The sequence below is a fragment of the Chamaea fasciata genome, unplaced genomic scaffold, assembly GCF_029207755.1.
Source record: "Chamaea fasciata isolate MVZ Bird 193981 ecotype frontalis unplaced genomic scaffold, bChaFas1.0.hap1 SCAF_9, whole genome shotgun sequence".
NCBI classification, from domain to species: domain Eukaryota; kingdom Metazoa; phylum Chordata; class Aves; order Passeriformes; family Sylviidae; genus Chamaea; species Chamaea fasciata.
Genome location: NW_027094094.1, coordinates 13,381,305 through 13,407,219, shown reverse-complemented (window position 1 = coordinate 13,407,219; position 25,915 = coordinate 13,381,305). Strand labels below are relative to the sequence as shown.

Below are 25,915 nucleotides of genomic sequence, written 5' to 3'. Positions count from 1 at the left end.
GTATCTGGTTATGTGATTGTAGGACAGATGAGACTCTGGAACAGTTTCTTTACTAGTCTTTCTGGATAGACACTCTCTGGCTTCTTGTTTCAGTGTTCTGAAACTAGTGAAACTGTCCTGAGTAGTGTTTCCTCCGTCTGTTCTTGTGTAGTGTTGTCCTTGTCTTAAATGGCTCTTGTCAGTCCCTATTAAAAGGGTGATGTCCTGTATCTCTGGTTCTTCTGGTGGTTTCTTTCTGTGTCATCTTGTTTGGATTACCTTTTGTCTGAACCGTGCTGCATTCAGTATACTTGGTCAAGTCTTGATCATATTTAAGGTTTGTGATCATCAGAGGTGGCTTTCCTTGCTGGTAATGCCCCACTCTTGTCAGTGTTCCTTTCTTGTCAGCTCTCATGAATGTGCTCACTGTAGTGTGGCTCTGGCACCATCAGAGTGTGTCAGTTCACCATTGTGGAACCAGGGTGAGAACTTACCTGTGGCTATCTTGAGTGCATTTGTTGTCCAGAAGGCGTCAGTTCTGGTTGCTAATCTCATCTCTCCTCCTCTGTCTGCAGAGCTGCTGGCATTCCAGTGAAGGAAAGGGTGAAGGTATCTCAGAACTGGAGGCACGGACGCTGCCGGAGGGACACAGTCCTGAAATGGAAATGCAAGCAAGTGGCTTCTTTCTCTTCTTCTTTGTTATGTGACAACTGCTGTGGGGCCTTGGGTTTGTGCTCGTGCCCTGAAATGGGATGTTTCCTGCTCTTTGTGCTCCATGGATTGTTGCTGGCTTATTTTGGCTGCTGCTGGCTAGCTGGGTTTGGGGTAACTGGAGTCGCTGCCTTGCCCTAGGGATTCATGCTAACTGTCAGTAGTTTCTTTTTTAGTAATTTGAATGTTTCTTTGTTCTGGTCTGTACTGTTCTAGTCACATTTACTACAGATTTCTAACTGTTGCATTCATGTCTACTGCAATATACCATGAGCAATCTTTTGTCCTGCTCTCACAATGAGCTCACCTGGATCCCAGATGTGGACTTAGGTGTCCCCTTAAAATGCTCCATTTGTCTCCCTTGGTTTGTCCTGGACCTTGAGTGGGATGTACAAATCTAAAATGCGAATTGCCATTTGTCTGCCTTTTGCTTCTTCACTTTAAAAAAAGAGTATATTTGACATTAATGATAGGAGCTTGTTGTTAAAGTCTTGTTTGCAAAGGTATACTTGGCTTGCAAAGCATAAGATAAGTCTCTTGTCTGAGCTGCACATCTAAATTTTCAGCCTGCACATCATCAGATGAAGGAAAAATGAGAAAAACTATGGTTTGTTAGTTGCTGAAGAACAGGGACCTTCTACTGAGCTTTCATGCCTTTTGTGCTGTGCCACTTCTTGTCTAAAGTGCTGGGAACAGCTGTAATGAGCAGAGTGGGTTTTGGTGCAGGTTGTATACCTGCCTTTGAAGTGCTTGCAACCATCTGTGAAGACAGGCTCTGTGGATATTAGAGATCATTACTAAACCAGCTTCCCAAGTGAAAAGGCAAGGACTGATTTAATGAGGCCACCATCCAAATGGCATCCCCTAATTTTCATTTATCCTGCTTCAGATTTGTTACTTCTCCTTATGAAAAAGCCATAGAAAAAGGTAAAAAGCTGAACTTCTGCAAAAGGAGAGCCACAGAAACTGGCTGTCGTCTAGGTAAGCTGGATATTCACTTGCTTTTAGAGGACTGCGTAGGAGTGGAGGAAGGAGGGGGAAATCAAAGCCTGCCTAAACCCAAAGCTCCTGCTCTAAAGATGCCTCTTACTTTTTCCATGTATATGATCAAGTCCCAGATGAATATTGTAAACTCAACTACTTTGTCCATGTGATTAAAAGCCTGTTACTTTAGATGAATACAGGCAAGCAGGAACCTTCTGTCTAATGAGCAATCTTGTCCTCTTGCTTGTTTCTAGTTGTTCATTGTGATGTTACGAGATTCGGCTGTGTGTAATGACTGATGACACAGAAAATCATGACCTCTGAAGATAAATGATCTGAAAAAAAGAGGAAGACAGGTTTTTATGAGAAGCCCCACTGCTTTCAAAATCATTTGTTCCTGAATAGTTTGAAAACTGAAAGGCTGCTCTGTAGAAAGGTGCTGGATTTGCTCGGTGTTTCCATGGACGTTGGTGCACTTGGCACTGACTGCAGAACAGAGACAATTTCACACATCCATGCCCCATAGGACATGAGTCCCATGTGTCTTTGTATGTAGCCTTGCTATATCGCAGTGATCTCACTGCCTAAGTGTGTATTGTAGCCTATTTTCTTCTGTGTTTTGATTTTTTTTCAAGTTTTATTTAAATTTCTTGAGATGGCAGACTTGATTCAGATATTGCTTGAGTGTCTTCTCCTTTCTTGGTCTCCCAGAAAGTAAAGCATATTTTCCATATGTAACATCAATCTTCAAAGTACTTTGGCATAGTTTTTTTGACTCCACTGCTCTTGGCCTGGAACCTGTCCATACATACCTGCCACTGTCCCACATAAAGCAGTGGGCAGAAAGGGTGTATGGGCTCTTCTAAAAGATGGGCAAGGGAAATCGAGCTTGCTTTATAGCTTGTGGTTCAGCAGGGGAAGAGGTGTGAATGTAGTAAAATACCTCCTCTGTATGATGACCATAAAGTTCTTGGGGAGCCTCACCGTGCAGGAGGCAGGTGACTGACTGTCTGTAGGAAGATCTGTGGTATTTTGGTGACATGCTCTCCTGCTTAGAGGTGTGTGGAACAGAGAAATGCTCAGCATAGCTCACCAACACCAGAGTCTAGTTTCTTAAAAAGTACAGAGCTCATGTGCAGGTTCAGGGGCCCTTAAGTATTTCCTGTCTATGCTCACTAGACTTTTGGCCATCTTCTCTTTTGGAGGTTCCATGCTTCCTTTTCCTCAGCTCTTGGTTAGAAAAATGCCAGTAATGTAATCTGCTTTTTATGTTGCTGGAGAAGCTTCACTTGTAACTGTGCTGCTGTATTAAGCCCTGCTTTTGCATGTGTCCTTCTGCTCCAACTTCACTTTTCTTGAGCAGGCATTTGTTTTTGTTGACATGTTTGCGTATGGATTTTTTTTTTCTTCTTCTGTGTGAGGTTGTTTTGTTTACTTCTCCCCACTCCTGCACACCCCCAACCTGCTGTCTATTTGCAGTTTGATGCCTTGGATGGAGCTGGATGGCGAGTACCTCTACCTGTCTCAAGCAGAGAACATCCAGGCCTACCACCTGTGTGCAGAGGGGACAGGTTTGCAGCGTCACCCTCAAGCCATCTTCTCTGGCCACCAGGAGGACGTGTGTCGCTTTGTTCTTGTCAACTCCCACATTGTCAGTGGAGGGGGGTAAGTTGGGTGAATGAAGGAGCCCAAGGGTTTTGCCAATCACGTTGGAAAGATTCTGTGTAACTCCAGCCCAGAGCAGAGGGGCCAGTTTTGCTATGCAGTGTCCTCATGCTTGGCTGTGGTCAGCTGCTGCTGCTTCCTCTCTTAGAATTTTGGTTCTGGCCTGAAGAAGCTTCTCCTCCAGCAGTGAAGAAGCTGAGACTCAGACTGTTGGCCTTATAAAGTGTCCTTTGCTCTTGTAAACTTGTGTTGATGTCCACAGGATTGTTGAATAGTGATTGACTGATCAGGCAAACCTGACTGCTGTCCAAGTTTCATTTCTTTCCCTGTTAGAGCCAGGGTAACTAGACTGTTATAATAATCAGTACTGCTGTTTGGCTGGGACTGCAGTGCTGCAGAAAGTTTTCTAGAGACAAGTGTGTGTTCATTAGACCCACTGATATAATTGTGGAGAGGAGAAAAACTGCCAAGGCTTCCAGCACACCCACACTTCTCCAATTAATTTTGCATTTGACAGGCCTTTTACAGTTACAGCAAGTGACAGGACTTTCATTCATAGCTAAAACTTTAAAAATATACACGACAGTTAAGCACAGAATTGGGAGAGATAAGCATGGTTGTCTGCCCTGCGTATTGTGGGACTCTACCCTGTGAACTGTAGACCAAAATTCAGATGAAAATGAAGGCTTGTATTTAAAATTCCAGTAACTGTGTTGGTTGAAAAAGGTCTAAATGTCTGTGTAGTTAATTTAAAGCACAGCACCCTGCACAGTTGCTCTGAAATGAATGAAAAGCTGAGGCTTGGACATGGGTTTGAATGTCCTCTCACTTGTTCCCTTACTCCACCCATTCAGCATGCAGGCAGGATTCTGGCAAGCTCAAAGCAGTAGGAGGAAGAATGGCTGCTTTGCTATAGTTTCTGCAGTTTAACACAAAGTGAAGGGTGGAAGGATAGCCAGGAAAATTTTCATGTGCATCAGATCAGGCTTTATCTGGTCAGATGTGGAATTGCAAGAGAACAGGTGATGTGTGAGGAGTGGAGGATTAATAATGCTGCATGAATTTCAGCTGCTCTCAGAGACCAGTCCTGGTCTTTTTGTAGCACTCCAAAACATGGAAGTGGAAGGTGCATGTCCAAGGCATACAGCTTCTCTGCCTGTGGATTTGTTTTTCAGAGATGGGAGTATTGTCCTTCACAAGATCCATGGCTCCTACAGCGTCAAGTTCTCTGCTCATGAGCAGGAGGTGAACTGTGTGGACTTCCAAGGTGGCCTCATTGTCAGTGGCTCCCGGGACCGAACAGCGAAGGTGAGCAGGGAATGTTTCAGCAGCTGCAGGTGCTGCTGTAGAGGTGACTTCAGAGGTCTTGTGCCGTGTATATTTAAGTGTCAGCAGAACCCTTGTGAGCCCTGTACTCCTTGCAGGAGGAATGCTGATTATCTTGGCTCATGTCTGTGAAAAGATGCTTGCTGTGCCAGGCTTGTTAGAGAGAGATTTGGCAGTAATTTACAGCATCAGCTGCTGGCTTAAACTTGGAAGTGCAGAAGCCAGCAGCTGATATTTTACTTCTTTCCCCGTACATCTGTCTACACTGTAGTGGAGATGCATGCCAGTTAGTGTGAAATTCTCTGTATGGATCTCAAACCCATCCTTGTTTTGTGATTTAACATTGCAATGTGGTTTAACATGTTCTCTGTTATATATTCAATCTCTGTAAGGACAGGATGATATTTTTTCCAAATTTATGGTTATTTACTAATTTTGTGGTTCATTTATTTGTGTGTGGGGTTTTTTGTTATTTTTTTTCTTTTCTATTGGTTCTTGGTTTGCAAGCCAGGAATGAAGTTCAACTATGAGTATTGTTAGCTCCCATTTTTTTCTTCTAGCTGGTGTCACTGGGTCCTGTCATGTAATTTTCGACTATTTCTTTTCGGTGCCGGACCTTGTTGATTTTTGTCCTTCTGGATCTGGTTGGCAATGCTTTGTTCCTGTGTGGACCTGGAGAGTTGTTCCTCTGAGCTGTAATCAGCTCTGTGTGATCAGTTTAGGAAGCTCTACACAGATGTTTCACCCTAATCCTGCTAGCATGATGCAGTACCTGTAGTATCTTCACAACCACTTGTTTCATTGTTGGAAGTGGTTGCTGTGTGTTGAATGTTATATGTTGGCTTTTGCTCTGGGTAGGCTGATAGACACACTTGGTCACTTGTTTATATCATAGAGCATTCATGGAGGTAAGAGGAAAACCAGCTAATTCCTGTTTTTCAAGACGGGGAAGTTGAAGCAAGGAAAGACTTAAATGTCTTTTTCGAGGTTTTATAGGAAGTGTGTGAAGCAGCATAATCTGATTTATTTTTGTTGGTCCCTCTTTATGGATGTACTCCTGAGTAAAATCACTTCCAAATAAAGCAAGCAATGTTCAGATGCAAAAGGCAATTTTGGGGTTGCTGTTTGCCTCCTGGGAGTAAGACTTTGATGCTGCTTTGTCTCACACTTTAGCGGTGCTGCTCCTTTCTGGTCTGTAGATCCACTTTTCTGGGAGAGAGCCTTCTTGCTACTTCTCTGACAGCTGGAGGACAGACATCCCCGACCTTGAGAACAAATTCCTGAAGCCCAGAGGGGAATTTCAAGCTGTTTTTCTTAGAGCTAGTGTGAGATCTTGCCCACCCAGTGCTCCCCACAGCATATACTCTGGGGATGTTCACCTCTTATTTTTTATCATCTCTTTTGTAGGCTGTCTTGTTTGCAAGAATGAGACTCTTGGAGGGTGGAAGGGAATCCCTACCAACCTTTTAAAGGGTCTCTAAGTGTCTAAGCTATTGAGGGCTCTGCTGAGTGTTGATTAGGACTAAGCCCTGAAGAGCTGCTAATGTACATTCCTGTGTGATAGGCAGAAGATAGTGTGCTCTGAGCAATATTTTTAACCTGTAGGAGATAGGGATGCCTTAAAGGAGTTAAGCTTTTCTGCTGCTTTTGCTGACACTAGGTGCTAAATTCCCTGCTGACAAGAATAGCCTGCAATCCTGGGCATTATCAACAAACAAACAAATAGGGCACTCCGCGCTTTGAAGTCTTGAAGCAAAACATTGGGGGTTGGTTACAGACAACTGAGGGGGGCTTGGGTCCTGTGGGCCAGGAATGATGGCAAGGTGGAGAAAATGAGGGCCACTGGCAGAGGCCCCAGCTAGAATTTTGGGGCCTTTATTAGAGCCCAGAAACAAAGGGGTGGACTGGTGGAAGGAGATGTGCATATTTGCACTGTTGGGGGATGGAAGGAATTCCCTCATATTGTCAGTGAGCAAGGGCAGCCAGATTGAAAACAGCCTGGGGTACACTTGAAAAACTTGGTCTTAAGTGGGGTCTTATAAAAGAAGATTATTTTACAGGCTGGTGAATGATTAACTTTATAGTTAATATTAATGGAAAATTTTCAGGGATGCTACTAACTCTTCTCACACTGTTCAAGAGAACAGATTTGAGCAAATCCTAGTTGTCATTTGTTTAACTACAGAAGATGAGGAGTTTGTGTTGAGTGCTTAGAGAACAAGTGGTGATGGGGATGCTCTCTCTGTTACCAGTGGAGTGGAAGGTCATACTTATGAGCTAAATCTTTGTGTGACTTCAAGTGCTTGTTTCTGCCAGCAACTGAAGGCTCTGCTTCCCCAAAATAAGTAATTGGAATTCAGAGAGAGGCTCTCCAGGAAGGTCAGCATGGCAGTTTGGGCACCTCTTCAGGGACAACATTAGCAGCATGCATTCTATCTTCTGCAGTTTTGGGTAACGTGGCATAACATGCATCTTTCTCTTTAGGTTTGGTCCTTGTCCACGGGCAGAGTTGGTCAGTGTCTACATACAGTGCAGACAGAGGATCGAGTCTGGTCCATTGCTATCAGCCCATTATTAAGGTAACAGATCTCTTCATTCCCAATTTTCAGCAGAGAGAAGTGAAGGAGTTGGATAGGCTATGTGTCCACAAATCTTTCTGAGGCATCAATGTGACAGATCAGGGACCTGATTTGTGTGGAGGCTGATCCTGCCTGCAGCAGGAGCTCAGGGAAGAGCATGTGGTCTTTATTTCCTATACCAGCTGAGTGATCCCCTGATAAAGAGGCTGTGAACTAAGGTTCTTCTTAGTGCCTCAGGTGGGACCTGTTTGTTCTTTCTTGACAAAGGAACACTGACTTGCTAATTAGAAACAGTGAGCTGGATCCTCTTGAGATTTTCTGTGCTGAAAAGATGCCAACTTGTATTCTCATTCTCTGGCAGAAGAGATGCTGAGCAAAAAGGTCCCTGCTTGGGAACTGCATGTAGTGGTTAGAGCTCAGTTTCTTTGGAACATGTTGAACTGGCAGAGATGGAGTTCAGGGATGTGGTTTTCCAGCCTCTGTTGCCTGTAGCTCTGTGCTTCTGGGGCAGGCATAATGCTACAAGTGCAGCTTCAGCATGAGAGACAAGTGCAATACATAACAGTGTCTTCCAGGGTGTTCTTCGAAGTGCTCCTGTTCTTGTGGAAGTGAAAACCTGAGAAACTCTCACTGTTAAAATCTTACACCAACCAGCAATGATCTGTCTTTTTAGTTCCCTGTTAAACTGGTCTGCATGCAAAAGAGGTTCTTCCTCAGCATACTTCAAGGAAGAAGGGAGGAAGAGCTGCTGTTGTTGATCATGTGATGTCTGCAACAACTGAATTTTAGGCTTGTGCAAAACCAAAATGCTGTCCGCAGCTGCTGTCCTTGTTAGATTTCCAGGCTTGTTTTGCAATCAGCAGAAACTGATGGTATGGAGCTAATGGCTTTATCAGGGAAATGACACTCCAGACTTGCTATGTTTTTGCTGTTGCCTCGTTCCTTTGCACCAAGTGTTTGAGACAATTAGTGTTTTTGAAGATGTGCCACATGCATTAGTGCCGCTGCAAGATGTGAGATAGAAGCCTTTTGCTCTCTTCTCTGCTGCAAGGGTCCCTTTACTGGCAGACAGGCTCTAGCTCAGACACTGTGGCTGGTTCGAGGCCAGTGGCATTCTGCTTCCTACTCCTAAGTGATGACCTAGTGCTGTAGCCTCTTGTCAGGACAGTGTTCCCCTCTCCTTGGTGTGCACGCTTGTGCACACTCTCTGTCACAATATTTACCCTCAGACTTCCCACCCCCCCTTTCCTCCCTGCAGGGTGATAAATTGGAGCTGGTGAAACAGCTACCCCATGAACAAGTGGGCTTCAATTGTACACTCTCATTTTTTTATGAGACTGTGGACTGTACCAGCCTCTCCCACTAGCCCACCATACTGCACCCCCCTCACCCCTCCATATTTTAGGGAGGGGGGTGTGGAGAATTAGAGCCAATTAGCCACGTCATTAATTCTTCAATTTGACGGCTGATATAGCAGGGCCTGAAACACGCTGCTGACCTCGTATAATGGGAACCCTGCTCCTTAACATATTGACGATGAGAGAAGTTAATTAAAATTCCACAGAGAGAAGGTGTCGGCTAACCTATAAACCTGTCGCTTCTCAGAACAAATCGCAGCCATCCTAGAAGAGAGAGAGGATCAGAGCAGGAGGGCATGTGGTGGGGGTGGGCCAGGGCAAGGGGCAGGGGAGATGAATTTTTCACTAATAGGTTTTATTACTTGCTGTCTAATGAAGGCGAGTATCAAAAAGATAATATCTGGTTTCTAGGAAAGTCTGCTTTGGGGAGCTCTATGATTTCTGTTTTATTTGCAAGAGCCCATATTTCACCCATATACATTCCCTATGCACTTTTGTGTCTAAAGCTTTAAAGCTTTTCCTCCCTCACAGTCCCTGTCCTTCTAGCCAGAGCTTGGATACATTTTCAGTGAAGCTGAACATGGCCTATAACCTCCACTTCCTCCTAAACATTTAACGTGACCTTCTGATTCTCCCTTCTCAGTTGTGCTGCTGTAAACTGACATCTCCTCCATAAGGACAGGTAGTTCTACTGGTGTAGAACTGCTGGAGAATCAGGCTCCAACCACCTAAGTATTTTGGCCCATTGCTGCTAAGAAATGGCAGCTGTCTCTGCTATGGACACACAGAGATCAAAGCAGTTGTGTGCAGTGGGGTAGGAGCTCCTCCAATTCTAGCCATTCAAAATTGCTTTGGAGTGGCTGTCGTTTCCTGACCTGGACGTTTGCCAGGACTAAGGCTCTCTAGAGTAGTCAGTGTGGTATTCTTACTGAACTTCAGCTGTAAATGGGCTGAATTTTTTGTCTTTTCAGTGATATCTTCCTCTGTGTGAAGCGCCTTTCAAAGTATTCCATATGCTCCTGACCCACAACTGAGTTTTCTGCTGTGCCTGCTGTAGTCCTGCACTGCTGGACTGCTACTCTAGAGGACAGTGGCTGTACACTCAAGCTAAACGTTAGAGACTTGTGCACTTAGAGCACAGCTCCTCTGGCTTCAGGCTTTTTTTTTTTAGGTATTCTGCTTAAATTTGTCCATAGTTTCCTTGTGTCATTACAGAGATCATCCTGTAGATGTGTGGAGCTTGGGTTGGAGGCTTCCTTGTTCTTTGTGTAATGATGCTATTCTGGATGTTTTTAGGATCTGCAAACAGAATGATTCCTGTAAGGGAGATAAAGTAGAGGAAAAGGTATTAGAAGTGTACTAAGAATATTGGATCATCTCTTCATACTGGGCAGGGGAAAACAGTGCTTAGTCCTTTATATAATCTTGCCAGCCATGGGAGTGTCATGACATCCATGTGTGTTGTTGGAGCTTCATTTCTTTGGGGATCCCTAACAGTGCCCTACAGGGTAATGGGGATGGGAGGGTGTTGTGTTCATTCTGGGTTTTCAGCAAGTCTGCAAAGTTATCCTGGTTGGTGTGCTTTGGATAGCAGGTCACGCATTGCATGTCACGTAGGTGACTAGAGAGGAGTCTGAGAGTGTTCTCAAAGTAGCGTACTTAAAATAAGGGTACCTCAGCTTCTTTCAGCCACTGATTTAATTGATCTCCAAAGCTGTCCTTCTCCATGGATTAGTAAAATGCCGTACTTAACTCTGCTGTGTACCCTAAACTATGTTTCTTAGCTGCTCATAATCCTCTTCCCCCCACAGGTTCTTTTGCCTTTTGAACTCTGCATCACGCAGGTGTTAAACTTTCATTTACTGGTGATTACTGCAGTGACTTATGTGTGCTCAGGGACCAGGGCAAGCCTAAGTGCAGTGGACCAATTCGAATGTACAAAGTGAGGCAAACTCGGGAGTTTCTGGTAGAGTAGTGGCACCTTCTGCTTTGTGGTTCCCTGAGGTGGCAGTGGCCAGGGATGAGAAGGGAGCAGGGTACAATGTAAACTGGAGGGGAAAGAAAAAATCAGATCTTCATGTCAAGTTCATTATTGATCTTGGATCCAGGTTTCTTTTTGTGTTGAATTTAAAAAAGTACTCAGATTTAAGCTAACTTCTGGCAGGTCTGGCCACTAGCATTTTCTATTTTCATTTTAAAATACTTAAATATTTATCATGAGATGTTGTACTTGAAAGTGTGTCAGATTTTAAAGCAAGCGAAGAGCAGGTAGAGACACATAAATGGTTTCCAGTGTGCAACTGTAGATGAGCAGCAGGATGCCAGGTTTCAGCCATAGATAGAGAGCTAGGAAACCCTAGGTACATTTTGGTGCAATCATAAAGTGCCCTACTGTGAGAGAGACAAGCTTTGGTTGTGTAAGCCCAAGAGACAGTCTCTTCTTTTCTGACTGGTGTCATTAGTCTGCTGTAATAGATGATGTCTCCTCATGGATGTTGCCTTGGTGAAGTGCAGGTTAACTCCAGAGAGAAGGGATATTTGTACTGAAGACTAGCTATCTGCACTGGATGCTTAATTTAAAGGAAAATAAGTACTTACATGAGCAGCTGAACTTAAAAAGCCAGGCTGGCTCTCCTGTTTATGCAGTGTTGTAGTTGAGACCCAACTCCTCTATTTGAACATGCTGATTTTAACCTAATTGCCTCTCCCATCAATTATTATGAGGAAGTGATATCTGAGGAGATCTCTGCTTCTACGGACAACCTCAGGCAAACTGTAAAACGCACCCCAAAGTCATTGGGGAAAGGAAGGAAGAGAAAGGTTACAGACAGGCAACTTTACTGAATGGGCCTCTGTTTCTTTGGGAGCGATCAAAATGATTAATTTTGAGGGCTTGTTTTTAATGGTTATCTAGAAATTTCTTATTAAAGTGTAACAATCTGACCTTGCAGATTGCCTTAGAGCAAAACAACCCACTTGAATCAGAGCAACTTTGCAGTGGTTTGAACCGCGCAATTGAAGCCCTAATGTGTAGAAGTTAAAATGTTGCCTAATATTTCTTTGTCCTTATTTCTTAATCTGATTTTATCAGCAGATTTCCCCTACTGCATATCAAGATGAGCTGTTGGCCACAGTGTGCTCTGGTTTGACCTAGCTTTGTGCAGTTGACCCCTCTGAGTCTGCTAGGACTTGGGAGAAGTAACTGAGTTTTGTTTGGGTTTGTGCATTGCCAGCAGAACAGCCGGCAGCAATAGCTCTGCTGTCCTTGGGGATCTTTGTAGAGCCTGCTTGGTTTGAATAATTGAGAGGGGACTCTGACCTGCAGCTGTTTCTTAAGCAGGGTGGGAAGAACCTGCTCAACTGTGAGATCCTGGAGTGGACGTGCAGAATTAGTGGTGGCATTAACTGCCATCTTTTAGTTACCTCAGAGGGTGATCTGGATGTGGGTTTCTAGGTGCATGCAATAGTCATAACTGACTTGGTGCTCTTTCATCCTAAAGCTGAAGAGCAGGAAATGAGTATCAGTTTCTGCCCTCTGGAGCTTAAATGACACCTGTGCCTTATGCATTTGCCCTGTTCCCTTGATGTTGGGAGGAAGAAGACTTTGTTTTACCTTCTTTAAGTGTATGATAAGGACTCTATTTGGCCTTCTTCACGTGGGTGAGCACATGAACACGTGTGTCCCTTTTCCCTCTCCTCTAGGAACAAGCACATATGCAAACATTTCTATAGATTGAGAAACTGCAGCTCACCTTTCTTCGCTTCAATTTCTTTCTTTTGCCCTCTAAAGCTCACGTGATTGATGACTTCCTCCCTTTTTGTCACTTCTGGCCAATACTCTAATCTATATATTTTCTGTGACTGTGTGAATTGTCTCACTAGTGGTTGCGAGCAGGTGAGCAGGTTTTGGGAGGCAGTAGCTGACTGAGTTGGAACGCAGACATCTGTTTCTAATCGTGTTGAGCTGTGTTGCATATTGAATTTTTTTTTCTCTCCCTGCAGTTTTTTATCTTTTTTCCCCTTGCTTGAGGGGAAAGTCTGTCTCAGAAAGCTTGGAGGAAGCATCTTTCTTGTGCTGCGTGGTTTGCACAGGAGAATCCATGACTGTTTAATCGATGTGACAGAAGAAATTTAGTTGAGGGGGCTGGCAACTTTATGGTTTGAGGTTTCCATTTCCAGTTTGTGATTGTTTTCTCTTTGCTTTTTAAGTTTGCAGGGGGAGAAGGTAACTTCACCAGACCTTGGCTGCTGTTTACCTTTGCTCGGTTGTGCAGTGTGCCTTTGTTTTTCCACCTTTGATCAGTGTCCTGCCAACAGATAATTTAGCAATTGCATCCTAGGGTGGAAGTGTGGAGTTAATGTTAAAATTAGGGTTTTTTTCCTTTCCTTACTTCTGTGGCTGATGGAGCAGAGAAGAGGAGAGGGGAGGTGAAGGGGGCCATAAATTCTAGACCTGGTGATTCTGTTCCTTGTAGAGAAATGAAAGCCTCTGATGTCTCTTCAGCACTTTCATTAACATTTAAATTAAGGGTTTGTTTTTCAGGCGGCTTCAGTCGAAGCCCTTTCATAGTCTGACACATGGAGGCCGTTCTCTCTTTCCTTTTCTCTCTCTCTTTTTTCAGCTTGCGTATCAGTGTACAATAGTAATCACCGTTTTATTTTTTTTTTCTGATCTCTCTGGAGGGCAGCGACCTGACAAGCTGTACCAGAGGTTCAAAGAGAAACAGAAACGGAGTGCAAAGGTAGATGAGCAGGAGGATGCCAGGTTTCACTCCTACAATTAGAGTGGTGTCTGTTCCCTCCCCACCTTTCAAATGACTGCTTTTGGGGGCGGGAAGGGACACGGAGGGATGGACCTTTCTTGCACGGTGAGAGCCCCAGGTGCAGATGCCTCTAACCAGGCTCAGCTTCCACTGTTACTCCTCCCAGAGGAGGCGGATGTGTCACTCAGGGGATGCAAGCTAATGCCCTGAGGTGGGAAGTGAAGCTGTAGTGTCCTAAGATAGCAGCCTGGCCGTCTAAAGAAGTGTTGATTCACTCTGAGGGCAGCAGGAGACTGGTCCTCGGCCTGCCATTGGCATTTGAAAGGAGGGTGATAGTGGAGGATATTGCCCTGAAGTAAAGGCAATATCTGTCTTTTGTGCTGCAGGGCTTAAGTAATGTCTGCTCTGAGCACTGCTGCTTACAGTGTCTGAAGCGTTTGGATCTTGGCTTACAATGACCTAAACCAGACCATGCCTTGCCATAGCTAAGCAGTTTTTGGTATAAGAGCAGTTGGTTCAACATCGAGATGAAAAAGCTGGTTTCCACCTGCTTCAACAGTTTTGAAAAGCAAAGGAACAAAGGGACAGTTTTAGGAATGTCAACGACTTGCAGTGGAGAAGCAGTGTAGTGGGATTTGTGTAAAGACATGAGTCTTTGTCCCAGAGCTCTTTTGGAATCTTCCACATCTCATCTCTTACCCAGCTGGTCACCACTGGTAGACTGTTAACCTTCTGCAGGCTCTTTGACAGGAACTGGGGGGCTCCAGTAGCACTGCACTGGTATCTTTTAGCTAAAAGACAGTGGAAAACGATCCAACATATGAGCAGTGTTTAGCATTAAGTAACTTGCAGCTTGGTTGCTGTGACTGTTCCACTTTCTATGGCTTCAGTGTACTACCACCCCAAATTTGTTTTCCTTTCACTAAGACCTTCATCCAAGTGGGCTTTGAAGACTGCCTACAGGATGAGAGCAGCAAGCTGGCATGGGATCAGGAAGGGTATTCCCTGAATGACAGTAGATATGGTACATAGAGTGCCAAAATTTCTGTTTCTTCAAGACTGATCATAAGTGTGCCAGTGGTGGCCATGACTTACACTGTGTGGCTCTTCTGGAGGACCTAACTCAAAGTCGTGCACTTGCAGAAGTATCCTGTATATGCTGAATAATGTTCCTGTTATGGAGTTTGGATTTTTTTCTTTCCTTTTTGTGTGAACTATCACAGACTGTAGTCTGTCATTTCTTGTTCACTTGTCAGGTGGAAGTATTGTGTATGACTGTTCTGAGTGTATGGTGGTGACTCAGTGAGTGATGCAGAGCAACCTTTCAGAGGCAGTTGATCTTGTTCGTATTCCTGGTGCTCTGGAGCTATCTGGTGGGATGTGCTTCTCTGATCGCATCTGACCCATGCTCTAATTATTTTCTGTCCATGTCATTGTTCTGGCAGTGCTCCTACCTCCTCTCTGTGAGATATTTCTGTGTAGTCCTAAAAACTGCCACCATCAACATCATCTTGGTATCTTCATCCTTTATCATGCAAAGGGGTAGTCAGAATGTCTGCTCTGCAGTACTGGCATCTATCCACTCTTCCAGGTGCTTCAGCTTTTGGAGACTTAGAGATTCACATCCACTGAGTTGTTCTTCTTCAGGATTCACTGTTGGATGGTGCTGACCATGTTTAGTGAAACTCACGGCCTGTGCAAGCCAAAGATATCAACAATAGGAAAGAGGATGCTTAGTATTTGTCACACAGTGTACTCGATTGTGTCTTCTGAGTCACCTCCAGTGTTGCTCAGTCTCTAACTTTTCAGTGGGAAACACTTTTAATTTAAGCTCTCCTGAGGCTGCATGCCAGCACAGAGCTCTGCTGGGCTGCCCTAGTGGTACTTGGGGCAAGTGTGCTGTAGCACTAGCTGGGGTAACTCCTAGTAATTCTCTGAGGAAGCTCCACTGTATTTATGGGTGGAGAGGACAGGGGGATGCTTGCACTCCCACCTTCCCCCATGTTGTCGCAGAAGTCCTTGGTGCATCTTTGATTAGGTGTAGGTCAAAAGAATTTCCACATCGTGACCTTAATAACTGAGGTTGATTGGCAGGCAGTCTGCAGAGAGGGAGCAGCCTGTCCCTTTCATCTCCCTTGGTGCCGTGCTGGGACAATGGGCCAGCATATTTTCCTTGTTGTTCCTCATTTGAAAAGGGTCTGGTATCTCTACTAGGTACCTGTGACATGGGGGTCTTGATTGGGGTCTCATAAAGGGCCCTGTCACTGTGTCCAAAGGCCAGGAATACAAAGGCGGTCAGTGGGTGGGGGTCTCAGCTGACCACTGAAGGAGGGAGGGGAGGGTCCTGGAAGCAGTGGAGGGAGAAGCAACCCCTGATGGGAGACCTTAAAGGGGGAGGGGGGGAGGAGGCGGCCCATTTTTGTCCCGAACTCATCAAGCACATCTGCAGAATTGTCCCAGCCGCTGCCTCCCAGTTTCAAAAGAAAATGATCGTTTGATAAACCGTCCTGATTCACCACTTTCTCACAAGGGAGGGAGACCCACCTTTGACCTCTATGATTTCACATTGGGCCCAGCTCCCCCCCATCCAATTGCTGGAGAAACTTTGAAATGCATCCCTTGTGCTCCCTTTCCTTCTCCCTCTTTCCCTTTACTCTCTCTTCCCCCTGCTTTTTTTTTTTTTTAGTCCCCCTCCTCCTCTTCCCACCACCCCCACCTTCCCCACTCTCCCGCTTTGTAAAAAAGCAGGCGTACTGCTTTCGAGTTTAGGCAAGTAATTAGTAAAATCTTTTCTGCAGCACAATAAAACCACAGCCCTTGGCCTGCATATTCCCACAATTTACATACTCGCGAGCATTCGAGAAAACAAGTGGTATTCCCAGTGCATCGTTGCCTATGAAAATCATTTGGAAGGCAGGGAGGGGAGGGTGCTGAGACCCACTCGCTCCTGCGAGCTATAGGAATGTGCATGAATATATTAAAATGGTTTCACACAATGCTTGTATTTTCCAACGGGAAGAGGCATCTTCTGGATGAAAGGCAGCTGGCCCAGACACAGGCCTCTTCCAAACGCTCTTTCCCACTCAGGGTTTGTTTGCATGGACCAGATAGAGAGGGGGCCTGGAAAGGGAGGAAGGGGCAAGGCTGCTATCTGCAAAGAGTAAATCTTTGTGTGCCTCTTACCCGCTCCCCATTTGTCGTCCCAGAAAGTCAAATTATGAGGGAATTGTGTCTGCAGAGGGAGGCAGGAAGGGAGATCATCAGGACTTCCTGCAAAAGCTTTTGGAGGCATTGCAAACATAGAGAGGAAATAGCTTGTAATGGAGCATATAATGCTGTGACCAATGGGATTCAGTGACTGCAGCAGGAAATGACTGAGAAGGAGTTGACTATCTGGAGCAGTATTAGCAAAGTGCCTATTAATAACAGAAAACACTCTTGCAGCACTTATCGAGCTTCATCTTACTGTCAAGAACAGGCTACTCAGTGCTCAGTCTGGGCAGTGTGTCCAGCTGTTCTGCTTTTTCCAAGAGGGTGGTTGTTCCCAGACTGTGCCACCAGTGGAACGCAGCGGTTTCCACTCCTTCGCAGTCGGGGCCCACTTAGCTGCCTTTCCTCCAAAGAGGCTCTTTGGGCACTTTCAACTTACAGGATGTTGACAAGAGCTGTGTGGTGAAACTTGTATCTAAAGAGTGTAGATCTTTGATTTCCTTTCTAACAGACAAGAACTGATGGAGAAAATTGAAGTGAAGGGAGGGAGAGGCCGCACACAGGTAGGGAATGGCTTAGCTTAGGAGCAGGGTTTGTATGGAGGGAGGACTGTGGGCTCAGGTCCAGCATTACTGTTTTATTTGAGAATACTGGGGCAGGCTGAGAAGAGTCTTTGCTTGGAAGCAGGATGATGGCTGCATTTTTAAAAAATTATTTTTGTTCAGTAAAAGTCTTTCGGTGGTTTGAAATTTCTTTGAAATTTCTGTGGGAAGTGGTGTGGCACTAGCAAGGTCATCTGAATGCCTTTTCCCTATGTGGTGTATACACAGCTCTTCTGGGTGGATAACCACCTTTCCAGATGGTTTCTGCCCTGAGGATTTACCTATCTCTCCCGCCACAACCATGGCAGCACAAATTTATGGGTGCCATGAAGAACTATTCCAAGGCCCATGCTACCCAATTGAAGTCTCTGCTCTCCTGAATTTTCAGAACACAGGCTCCCAGAACAAGGCATAAGCCATTTAGAGAGGAGTGGGAAAACTTTATTGAGAATTTCTCCTCAGCTAAGCCAACTCTTCATGTCCTTTCTGACCAGACTCTCCCTGTGACAGATGAAAGAAAATGTATTCCCCAAGACCTACAAGGAGCTAAACATTTTAGCATCTCAAAACCTTTTCCAAAAGAGTATTCTTACATGGCAGCTGTTCCTAAAATGGATCTGCAGAAGTAGCAGAGTTCTGTAATGCTGTTGCTCTTGGCTGGCCTGCACTGGCCGTACTGGTGTTGGTCGTGGTGCAAAGGTCTCTAACCTTTTGTTGGAAACAACCAACAACCCAACTTGCAAGAGGGCTTACTTCTTATTTTTAATTATTGTCCTCCCAATTCCCTGCTCCTCCCCTTCATCTTTCTGCATTTCTTAAAGAGGCAGTGGAGGGAAAAAAAGCTTTGGTTTTTGTTTGGGAAGGGGGTTAGGAAGGGCGACATGGCCCCTGCAACCTCTCATAGGGGTGTCTTGTCAGGGCGCGGCATGGAGGGCACAAACAGATCATAACCTTTAAATGAAAATGTGATGGAGGGGAGAGATGAAAGCAGTGAAACAAATTAGATACATCTAGAGGGAGTGCTCAACTGGAGAAAATTAGCATTTCTTCCTAATTGGTGTGCAGGGCATTCCATTACAGGGTTTCATTACAAGGAGGGAAGCACTGGGCCTCTTCGGGGGATTCCCCCCTGCCCTCGGTTTTTCTAGAAGGAAAAAATATATTTGGGGGAGAACTGCAAAAGTACTGAATTTATCAGAGTGAAGGTTTCAGAATGCTGCAGGAGGAAGATCTATAGTAAAGCACCTGTTCTTTATTTATTAAGACAAGAAAGTGATGATTGTGTACACATGAAGGTAGTTGCTAGTCCTAGTTTTCCTGAAGGAAACTAAAAAGTGTGCAGGAGGCTACAAGTGATGGTAACTTTCTGATTCAAGTACTTGCTGAATCATATTTCTAGACTATCCAAAATGCACTATTTTTTTTTGAAGCAAAGAGATGTGGTTTTGATTATGGTCAATGTAGTCAATTTAAGCCTGTTTTATACTGCATATCAAGTCCATGGTGCACAAAACACTTGTTTAATGTGCGTTTGCCTGATTCTACCTCTAACTAGAACTGTTGAATCCAACAGAAATTCGGGTATATCCCTGGGAAGACAATGGCCAACTTCCAGCACAGAATGTCTGGTAGCTACTTTGGGGCTTGTGCACAGCTTTGTGGTCCAAATAGCTTGTGTCAACTTGAGGAACAGATGGACGTGGATGTGTTTTATATGTACATCTGTATGTGTAAATGGGGGCAAAGGGTAACTTGAAGGGAATTTAAGGGATAAGGTTTTGCATTGCATTTCCTGGTTAGAAAGGTTAAAGGGGGACAGTTTCTTTTTTCCAAACAGGGGCTGGATTATTTATCAGTCAGGGCTCTCAGGAAAGGCTGGGGGGAAGAGGAGAAGAGGGAGGAAGAAGAAGAGAAAAGCATACTTTCTTCAGGTGTGTGGTATGCAATGTACGTTGCTCTTCCAAACTACAGTTACAAATTTTTCTGTTCCAGCTCAGGAGAGGGAATACATGAGCTTATCAATATGGATTGTAGGAAACTGCTGAAGGAAGGGTTCTGTATGCAGAGTAGGTGGTTCCTGGCAGAGGGGAAGATGTTTGCAGCAGCACTGCCTTCATCCTGGGCAGACTCTGTCATCCATGTGCTTGGGATGAGGTTGCAGATGGTATGAATTTACAGAAGTCTCTGACTTGTCACTTGCTGCTGAATTTTGGCATTTTTGACACAGAGCATAGCACTATCTGCAGGAATATCTTCAGGCTTAGAGAAAATATTGATAAAAATGAAAGCATGGCTCAGAGATGGGCTTCTCCTATATTAGGTCTGGCATGTCAGGATGATAATGTCTCCTGTTGCAACATTCTCCTTGTCACTTCAGTCCTCACTGAACATGCTTGGCAGAGTGCTTAAAATAATGCAAGACACAGACAGGACCAGAGAGGCTGAAGTTTGGAGAGGAGCAAATGAGTAACAGAGGACAGTCACCCTTGAAGGGAAACCAGTTCCTCTGAAGAACGGGAATTTCTCCTCAATGTGTGCATCTGGCTTGAATGCTAATACACTTTCAAATGGAGCTTCCCAGAGTGCCTCTTTCCTGTAGCTAAGCTTCAGTTTCCTTGGGTTGCTGGCATCCTGAATCTCTGCTATGAGTTGAATCGGACACTGGAAACGTGGACAGAATTGTGTGGCTCTGGCTCTCTCCTTGGCTCCATTGCCTCTGGTTTCTTTTCAGAGCAGTGTGAGACTGTTACAGGCTGGAAGGCAGAGTGGAAAGTCTGTTCCTTCTGTGCAGTGTTGACTGTATTGTGTTCTGTGGTTCATTACGTAGGATTTGTCAGGTCTTCTCTACCTTCCCTCCCAACTGCGTGAAACACAGCCGCTGCAACCACTTTCTTGCTCTTAGAGGTGTTGTGGGTTCATGAGGCTCCATTCACCATCCCTACATGTGGGATGTACTCTAACTGCTTTGTAGGCATCCTGATACTTAGCAGGTGCAGAGCTAATTTGGGACCAGGTATTAAAGCCAGCTTCTAATGTGCATTGCCCTGCAATGTCTAATTAGTAAATTCTTCTCTCTCCTCTGAGATTGAAACACATACTCCTTTAAGTCTAACCGTCCATCAAAGAGGCTTGGATGAGGCCCTGCTATGGTTGGTAGACACAGAGAGCTAATGACAAGAGAGAGCCCATTTCCTTTGCGAAGAGAGACCTGTGCTAAGGTGATTTATAGTCCCAAAGATTTATTAGTGTGGGGGCTGAAGAGAGTCCTGCTAGCTGGAACCCAACAGCTTAGGTTTTTTTCAGGGGAAAAAGAAATCTGTGTGTGTACCTCTTCCCCACTCCTGAAAGATGTGAACTCATCAGAAGTAGCTATTGCAGACTAAGCTGGACCAAGCAGCAACTACTACTATTGCTGTGCTTGGTCTCTTCCTCCTGGTGCAGCTGTGTTGAGCTTTACACTGTGCTTTGTTCAGTGACCTGCTTTGGCTCTTCAGGCTGATTTAATGAGGGATGAGGATGGAGCCGGACTGTCCAATTGAAGAGTTTCTCTCTTGCATCTGATTTTCTGTTTTGGCCTAGAGCATGTTTTCGTTTTCCGTATACTTCCCCTGGATTTTCTCCTCTTTGACAGTGGAGAAGCAAGGGAGCCTGCTCCAGGTATTAGAAAAGCGGTAATGTTTCTCTAACATCTCTCTTCTGATGGTCTCAGAGCAGTCTGGGAACATGGATGGTGTGCAAACCACTTCAGGTAAGTTTGGAGCCTGGCAAACCAAGGACTTCATGCTCCTGGTACATGGTGGAAAACACGAGGCACTTTAGTAGTATTGCGAGCAGGTAGGCAGTGCTGTTGGTGCTGTGCAATATCTGAGGCCTCTGCTTCCCAAACTGGTTTGTGAGACCCTCGTGGTCCTGATATCTGTTCTGGCTCTTCAGCCCTCTCAGTAGAGCCAGTGATACTGTTCCCTACTAATTTTAGGAGTGACTGAGGCTAGTTGAAGCCTCAAAACATGGAGCAATTAACCTGCCTCAGAAGGGGCAATGAACCAAAAGGTTTTGAAGAGGAGATACAGCAGAAGAACACTTCCTCTGTGCCAAAGAAATAGCTACATTACTAGTTCGTATCATGTTTTTGTGGTCTTTCCCCATACTTGGTCCGAAGTTAAACACTCTGCAGAAGTTAATGATATGCTGATGTCCTGGTAAAACCAGCCTGATATGAAGACTAAGATGGTGGGTAGGTTTGAATGTGGAACTGTTATTTACCAAATCCTACAATAGTAGTACCAGAGATATTTGAATTTACTAGGAGATGGTTTTAAAATGAATAAAAGAGAGTATTCCTTCCCACAGTGGGAAATTCAGTTCTTCAGGAGGTTGTGGAGGTGGATGACGCCAGCAGTTCTGAAAGTGATTTTCTAAATTCATGGATAGCAGGTTCAAAATGGGGAACTTGGAGTGGAGTTCATATGGAGTGGAGTTCAGGTGTTCCTGAGCTGTAGTAAGCTCATCACTTCCTCCTAGTGCAGCCTCTGACTGGAGTCCACAGAGATACAGCCCAACATGAGTTGATGGCCATGTAATTGGTTCTTGTGTATTCACATGATAAAAGATGAGTGTCCGTTTTGACTGGGACACTTGTAACTGTCTACAGAATCAAATACTGATGCTCAAGTAACGTTCTCATTTCAGTGTAGTACATGTGAGTGAGCTTGGTTTTGGCATTTCTTTGTGTGGGTGTTTCACTTACCAAGTAGAAATTGTTCTTTTAATAGCTGTGCTTTTGGATGTGACTTCCTATATTCTCAGAGCACATGGAAATAGAGCAAGCCATGGAAAGGAAAGGAGGAAAGTGTGGTTTCACAGTCCTGCCTGCAAAGCTGCCTATGCATTTAAAGCTTCCACACTTCTGTTCCTTGAAGTGTTGGAGGACTGACTGCCGGCAGGTTGTCCTGCTTCACCTAGACAGCAGCTTACTGAGTGGCAGGAGGCAGTGTGGTACTTAATATCCCTTTATCAGGTATTTTTTGTCATCAAAGGACAATGTATATTAGGGGATCCTCTGTTCCATTGCAGACTTGAGATGTGTGCCTGAAGAGTCTTTTTCTCAGTCCTTTCCAATGCAATCCTTTCCCTCTTATACCACTTTGTGTCATTTCCCCCCAATATACTGACATAAAGCATCATTATAAATTACTGCTCACTTTCTTGTCTTATCCTTTCCCTATCTCTATGCCATCTGTTTTGCCTGATCTCTTTCCTCTCTTCATCTGGCTTATCTGAGTTATCAGTGAAATTTAATAATTCTTAGCCTGCCTTGCAGCCCAGTCTGATTAGAGATACTGAAGATGATAACCTGTGCTGTGAAACTGTGCCTTATTGATCTCAGCATGGTTTGAACTCTGGCTTCTGAAAAACTTTTCCAGCAAGTTTTTAGGTGTTTTGGGATCTGTGTGGGAGGTGGCCACTAAACATCTTTGTGGCTAAGACGTGTATTATCTGTTAATGAAACCTTGTGTGCCTTTTTCTGCGTGCAGGGCTGGGGCTTTCTGGCCTGACTGGAAGGTTTGATTTTTCACTCTGGTGCATGCCCTGAACCTGCAGATGGGGAGGAGGGGTTTTATTCAGAATCTTGGCTGCTTAGGGCTGAAGAGTTGTCATGCTCCAAACACGTAGTATGAAAACCCTGAAGCAAGTCACATTGCATAGATTGGAGAACTGGGGAGGTGGAAGCTGCCCAGAGCTTTAAGGCCAAGTGGATAAAGTTTGTTGCAAGCGTGTCCATGTCAGGACTGGAATGATCAGACCAGGAAAGCTCTAGGAGTCATTTCATGGCTGAGTTAAACGCAGATGAGGCTTTGCTTCCCTCCTCCACAGAGCACCTGTGTCTCCATGCCTCAGTGTCCTGGCCCTCTCTGTGTGTAGAATGTGCTCCATATACAAGCCTTTCCCCTTTCACCTTTCTTGGTCTTTGACATCTTAAAACCCTCTGAGCATTATTTCCCTCCGATGAAGAGCTCATTTAGACTTAATTTGTAAATTGTTTGAATATTACAGGGCAGAGGAGGAGGATCAAGCACTCTGTTTTTGTGATTTGGCTTCTTTCCCCTAAAAGCATGAACAAGTACAGCTCCTGCCTCTGTATGGTATCGAGAAAGAACTGCTGCCCTGTGTGCTAAGATAAGGAAAGTATTTGTTTGTTGATAACTCCTCTTCTTCCTCACCATCCTGATCACTTCTTTCAAAATTCTCCTAAATACGAGAGTTTGAATTTCTTATACATGTGTCTGTATGGCAAAAGGAAAAAGCCAAAAATAATTTGTGGCTTGTGGCACTAGGAAAAGAGATTCCTTCCACCTCTACTTTTAAACTGAAACATTCTTGATTTTTAGTTGTTCTGGCAGACCTGAAAGGATTCTCCCCTCCCCCTGACCTCACTGGCATGCATGGATTGCTGCTTATTGAAAAGTAATTTTCTGTCATAGATTCTAATGGAAAAGTTTATATAAAATGTCATTCTATATATATACATGCATTTTTAAAACAATACTTGTTAACTGAAAACTTTGCCAGTCACATCTGAAAAAATACTGGGATTGATCTTGACAATCCCGAACCTCAAAAAATAGAAAGGCCCTATTTTATAAATAGAAGAGATTTTCTTCTTTTGCATCATGATTCTTTAAGCATTTTCTATACATGAGCAAATATTTAGACTTTTGTCCAAAGCAGTGACAGCTGGAATATTTACTTAAATCAATTCTACATTTCCTCTTGTAGGGTGTGGGGTTATAAGAAGAAAACGTCCTGGACCACATAAGGTTTGTGATAAAGTGTGAGCACAGATGACATTACATATCTTTTCCCACTGGTGCAGGGAATGTTCACTCTGTTTTTCTGCACAGGCTTGACATTGGCCTGGTCAACATGGGTGTGCTTTTGTTTATTCTTGGTGTCTGCTTCTCAGATGCTGGCATGGATTTCACAGCAAGCATACTTTGTCCAGAGGTGTCAAAAGTTACTTCTAAGGAAAAGTCTTGAGCATTGATGGGTCAAAGGCTCATGTTATCTGGCCGAACTCATCTCTGTGACAAGTGCTTTAGGCAGCTTGGTTGAGGCTGAAATAAATAGGATTGAAATTGAAAAATGATCCTTTCTGTGAGAGTCTTTCATAAAATGTGATAGAAATAGATGTGGCCTGAAAAGAAACCAGAATCATGGGGTTGCACCAGGCAATTTGCTTCTCTGGTTTGCAACCTGCTGCAGTGCTATGTCACAGTTGTATTTTAAGCAGCTCAGAAATTAAAAGTCTGTGCCCTGGGGGTTGTGCTGCCTGCCTGCTCTCTTCCTACAATTGGAGTCCCTGAGGATCTCCTTTCCTTGTTGTCAGGATCGCTGTATTTGCATCATCTCCTAGGGCTTGCTCAGCACTCTAGTGTACCTGTCCTTTGATAATAGTGGCATCTTTTTACTTCCCTGCTTACCACCTGGTTTTCATTGCAGAATCAGGACCAAGCTTTTAGATTATGACAATTCTTGCTTTCTAGTAGGATATTGCAATCATAAGAGACATGAAGTGAGTTTTTAAAAACTACGGTTTAACATTTAAAAACAAAAAAATGAAAAATCCCCCATTGCACTGAAGCTGTGATCATTAATCCAGCTGAGCAGCAGCTTTAACTTGTCTACAAGACCTGACAAGTCAGGACAAGCATTTCTATCCTGAAGGCAACGGTGATAGTTGAAAGAAAGCATAGATGCTAACAGGTCCTGAGAATCAGCATAGGCAGCATGCCACACACAGGATGCCAGTTTCTGGCTTGTGGGACATCTGGCATCAGTTTGGTTTAACACAGGAGTGATACAGTGGTGGCCAAGTTTTTTGAACCCACATGCAGCAAGTTTCCTGGTAGTTTTGCAAAACCAAAATCGTGTAGCAGAAAGGGAGACAGAACAAGTGAGGTCCCACTATGAAAAACAGTTTTGGTTTGCTAATGGGAGATACCCCAGCAAAAAGAGAACACGGAGCCTTTGTTGCTGTCCTTCTGGTTATGGTTGTTGCCTGACTTTTGGAGCAGATGCTGGAGGAGTTGACTTACTTTTCAATGATTTTTCTCAGCAACAAGGATTCTCTCTCTGTCTTTGGCACAGTTCTTGCTATCCTATTTGGGACCTGCACTGTCCAGCTTATTCTCCCCGCGTCTGTTGCCTTTCTAAATCTTAGTGTGAAGGTACTAGACTAGAAATCCTGTCCTGGGAGCATAGGCTACGCCAGGCCTTCAAGAATCTGTCATGCATCGCACCCCTTCACATGCTTCTATTGTGCATCACTGGATCTCTTTTCTTCTTTACTGCTTTTTTGGCATCCTGCACTGCCCTGTTCTACAGGCTGGGGGAAGGATGCTGTGGGCTGACTTCCTCAGTGTGTGTCCCACTGCTGACCGTGCCCCAGCTATGCCAGGCAAACTGTCCCGCTCCCACCCCTCCTCTTGCTCGCCCCAGATTGGAGCCCCCGAGAGGTCTTTGTCGGCCTGTTGAGAGCAGCCCCCGTTCCTCCATTCCCACATGGCACACCCTCCCCAGCAGCCCTCTCTGCATTCAGCAGTTTGGGCTGAAAGAACCTTGGCTAATTACGCCGGGCTGAAAATTACCACTTTGCTGTGTTGTCCTGCTGCTGGGCCCATTTGTGTGGGGCCTGCAGTTAGAGGGAACAAAGTCCCCCCCGTGGAGCCAGGCAGGCC

The 25,915-nt window shown here is 44.7% G+C and overlaps 1 protein-coding gene across 2 annotated transcripts in view; it reads left to right on the top strand.

The window, feature by feature from the left end:
- FBXW4 (F-box and WD repeat domain containing 4) overlaps positions 1-25,915 on the top strand; it is a 59,499-nt gene that overhangs the window by 10,905 nt on the left and 22,679 nt on the right. For both annotated transcript variants that reach the window (XM_066191050.1, XM_066191049.1), the window contains exons 2-5: positions 555-650; positions 3,154-3,339; positions 4,515-4,647; positions 7,150-7,244. In XM_066191050.1, the coding sequence (XP_066047147.1) occupies positions 555-650; positions 3,154-3,339; positions 4,515-4,647; positions 7,150-7,244 (510 nt within the window). The remainder of the gene's footprint in view (positions 1-554; positions 651-3,153; positions 3,340-4,514; positions 4,648-7,149; positions 7,245-25,915) is intronic.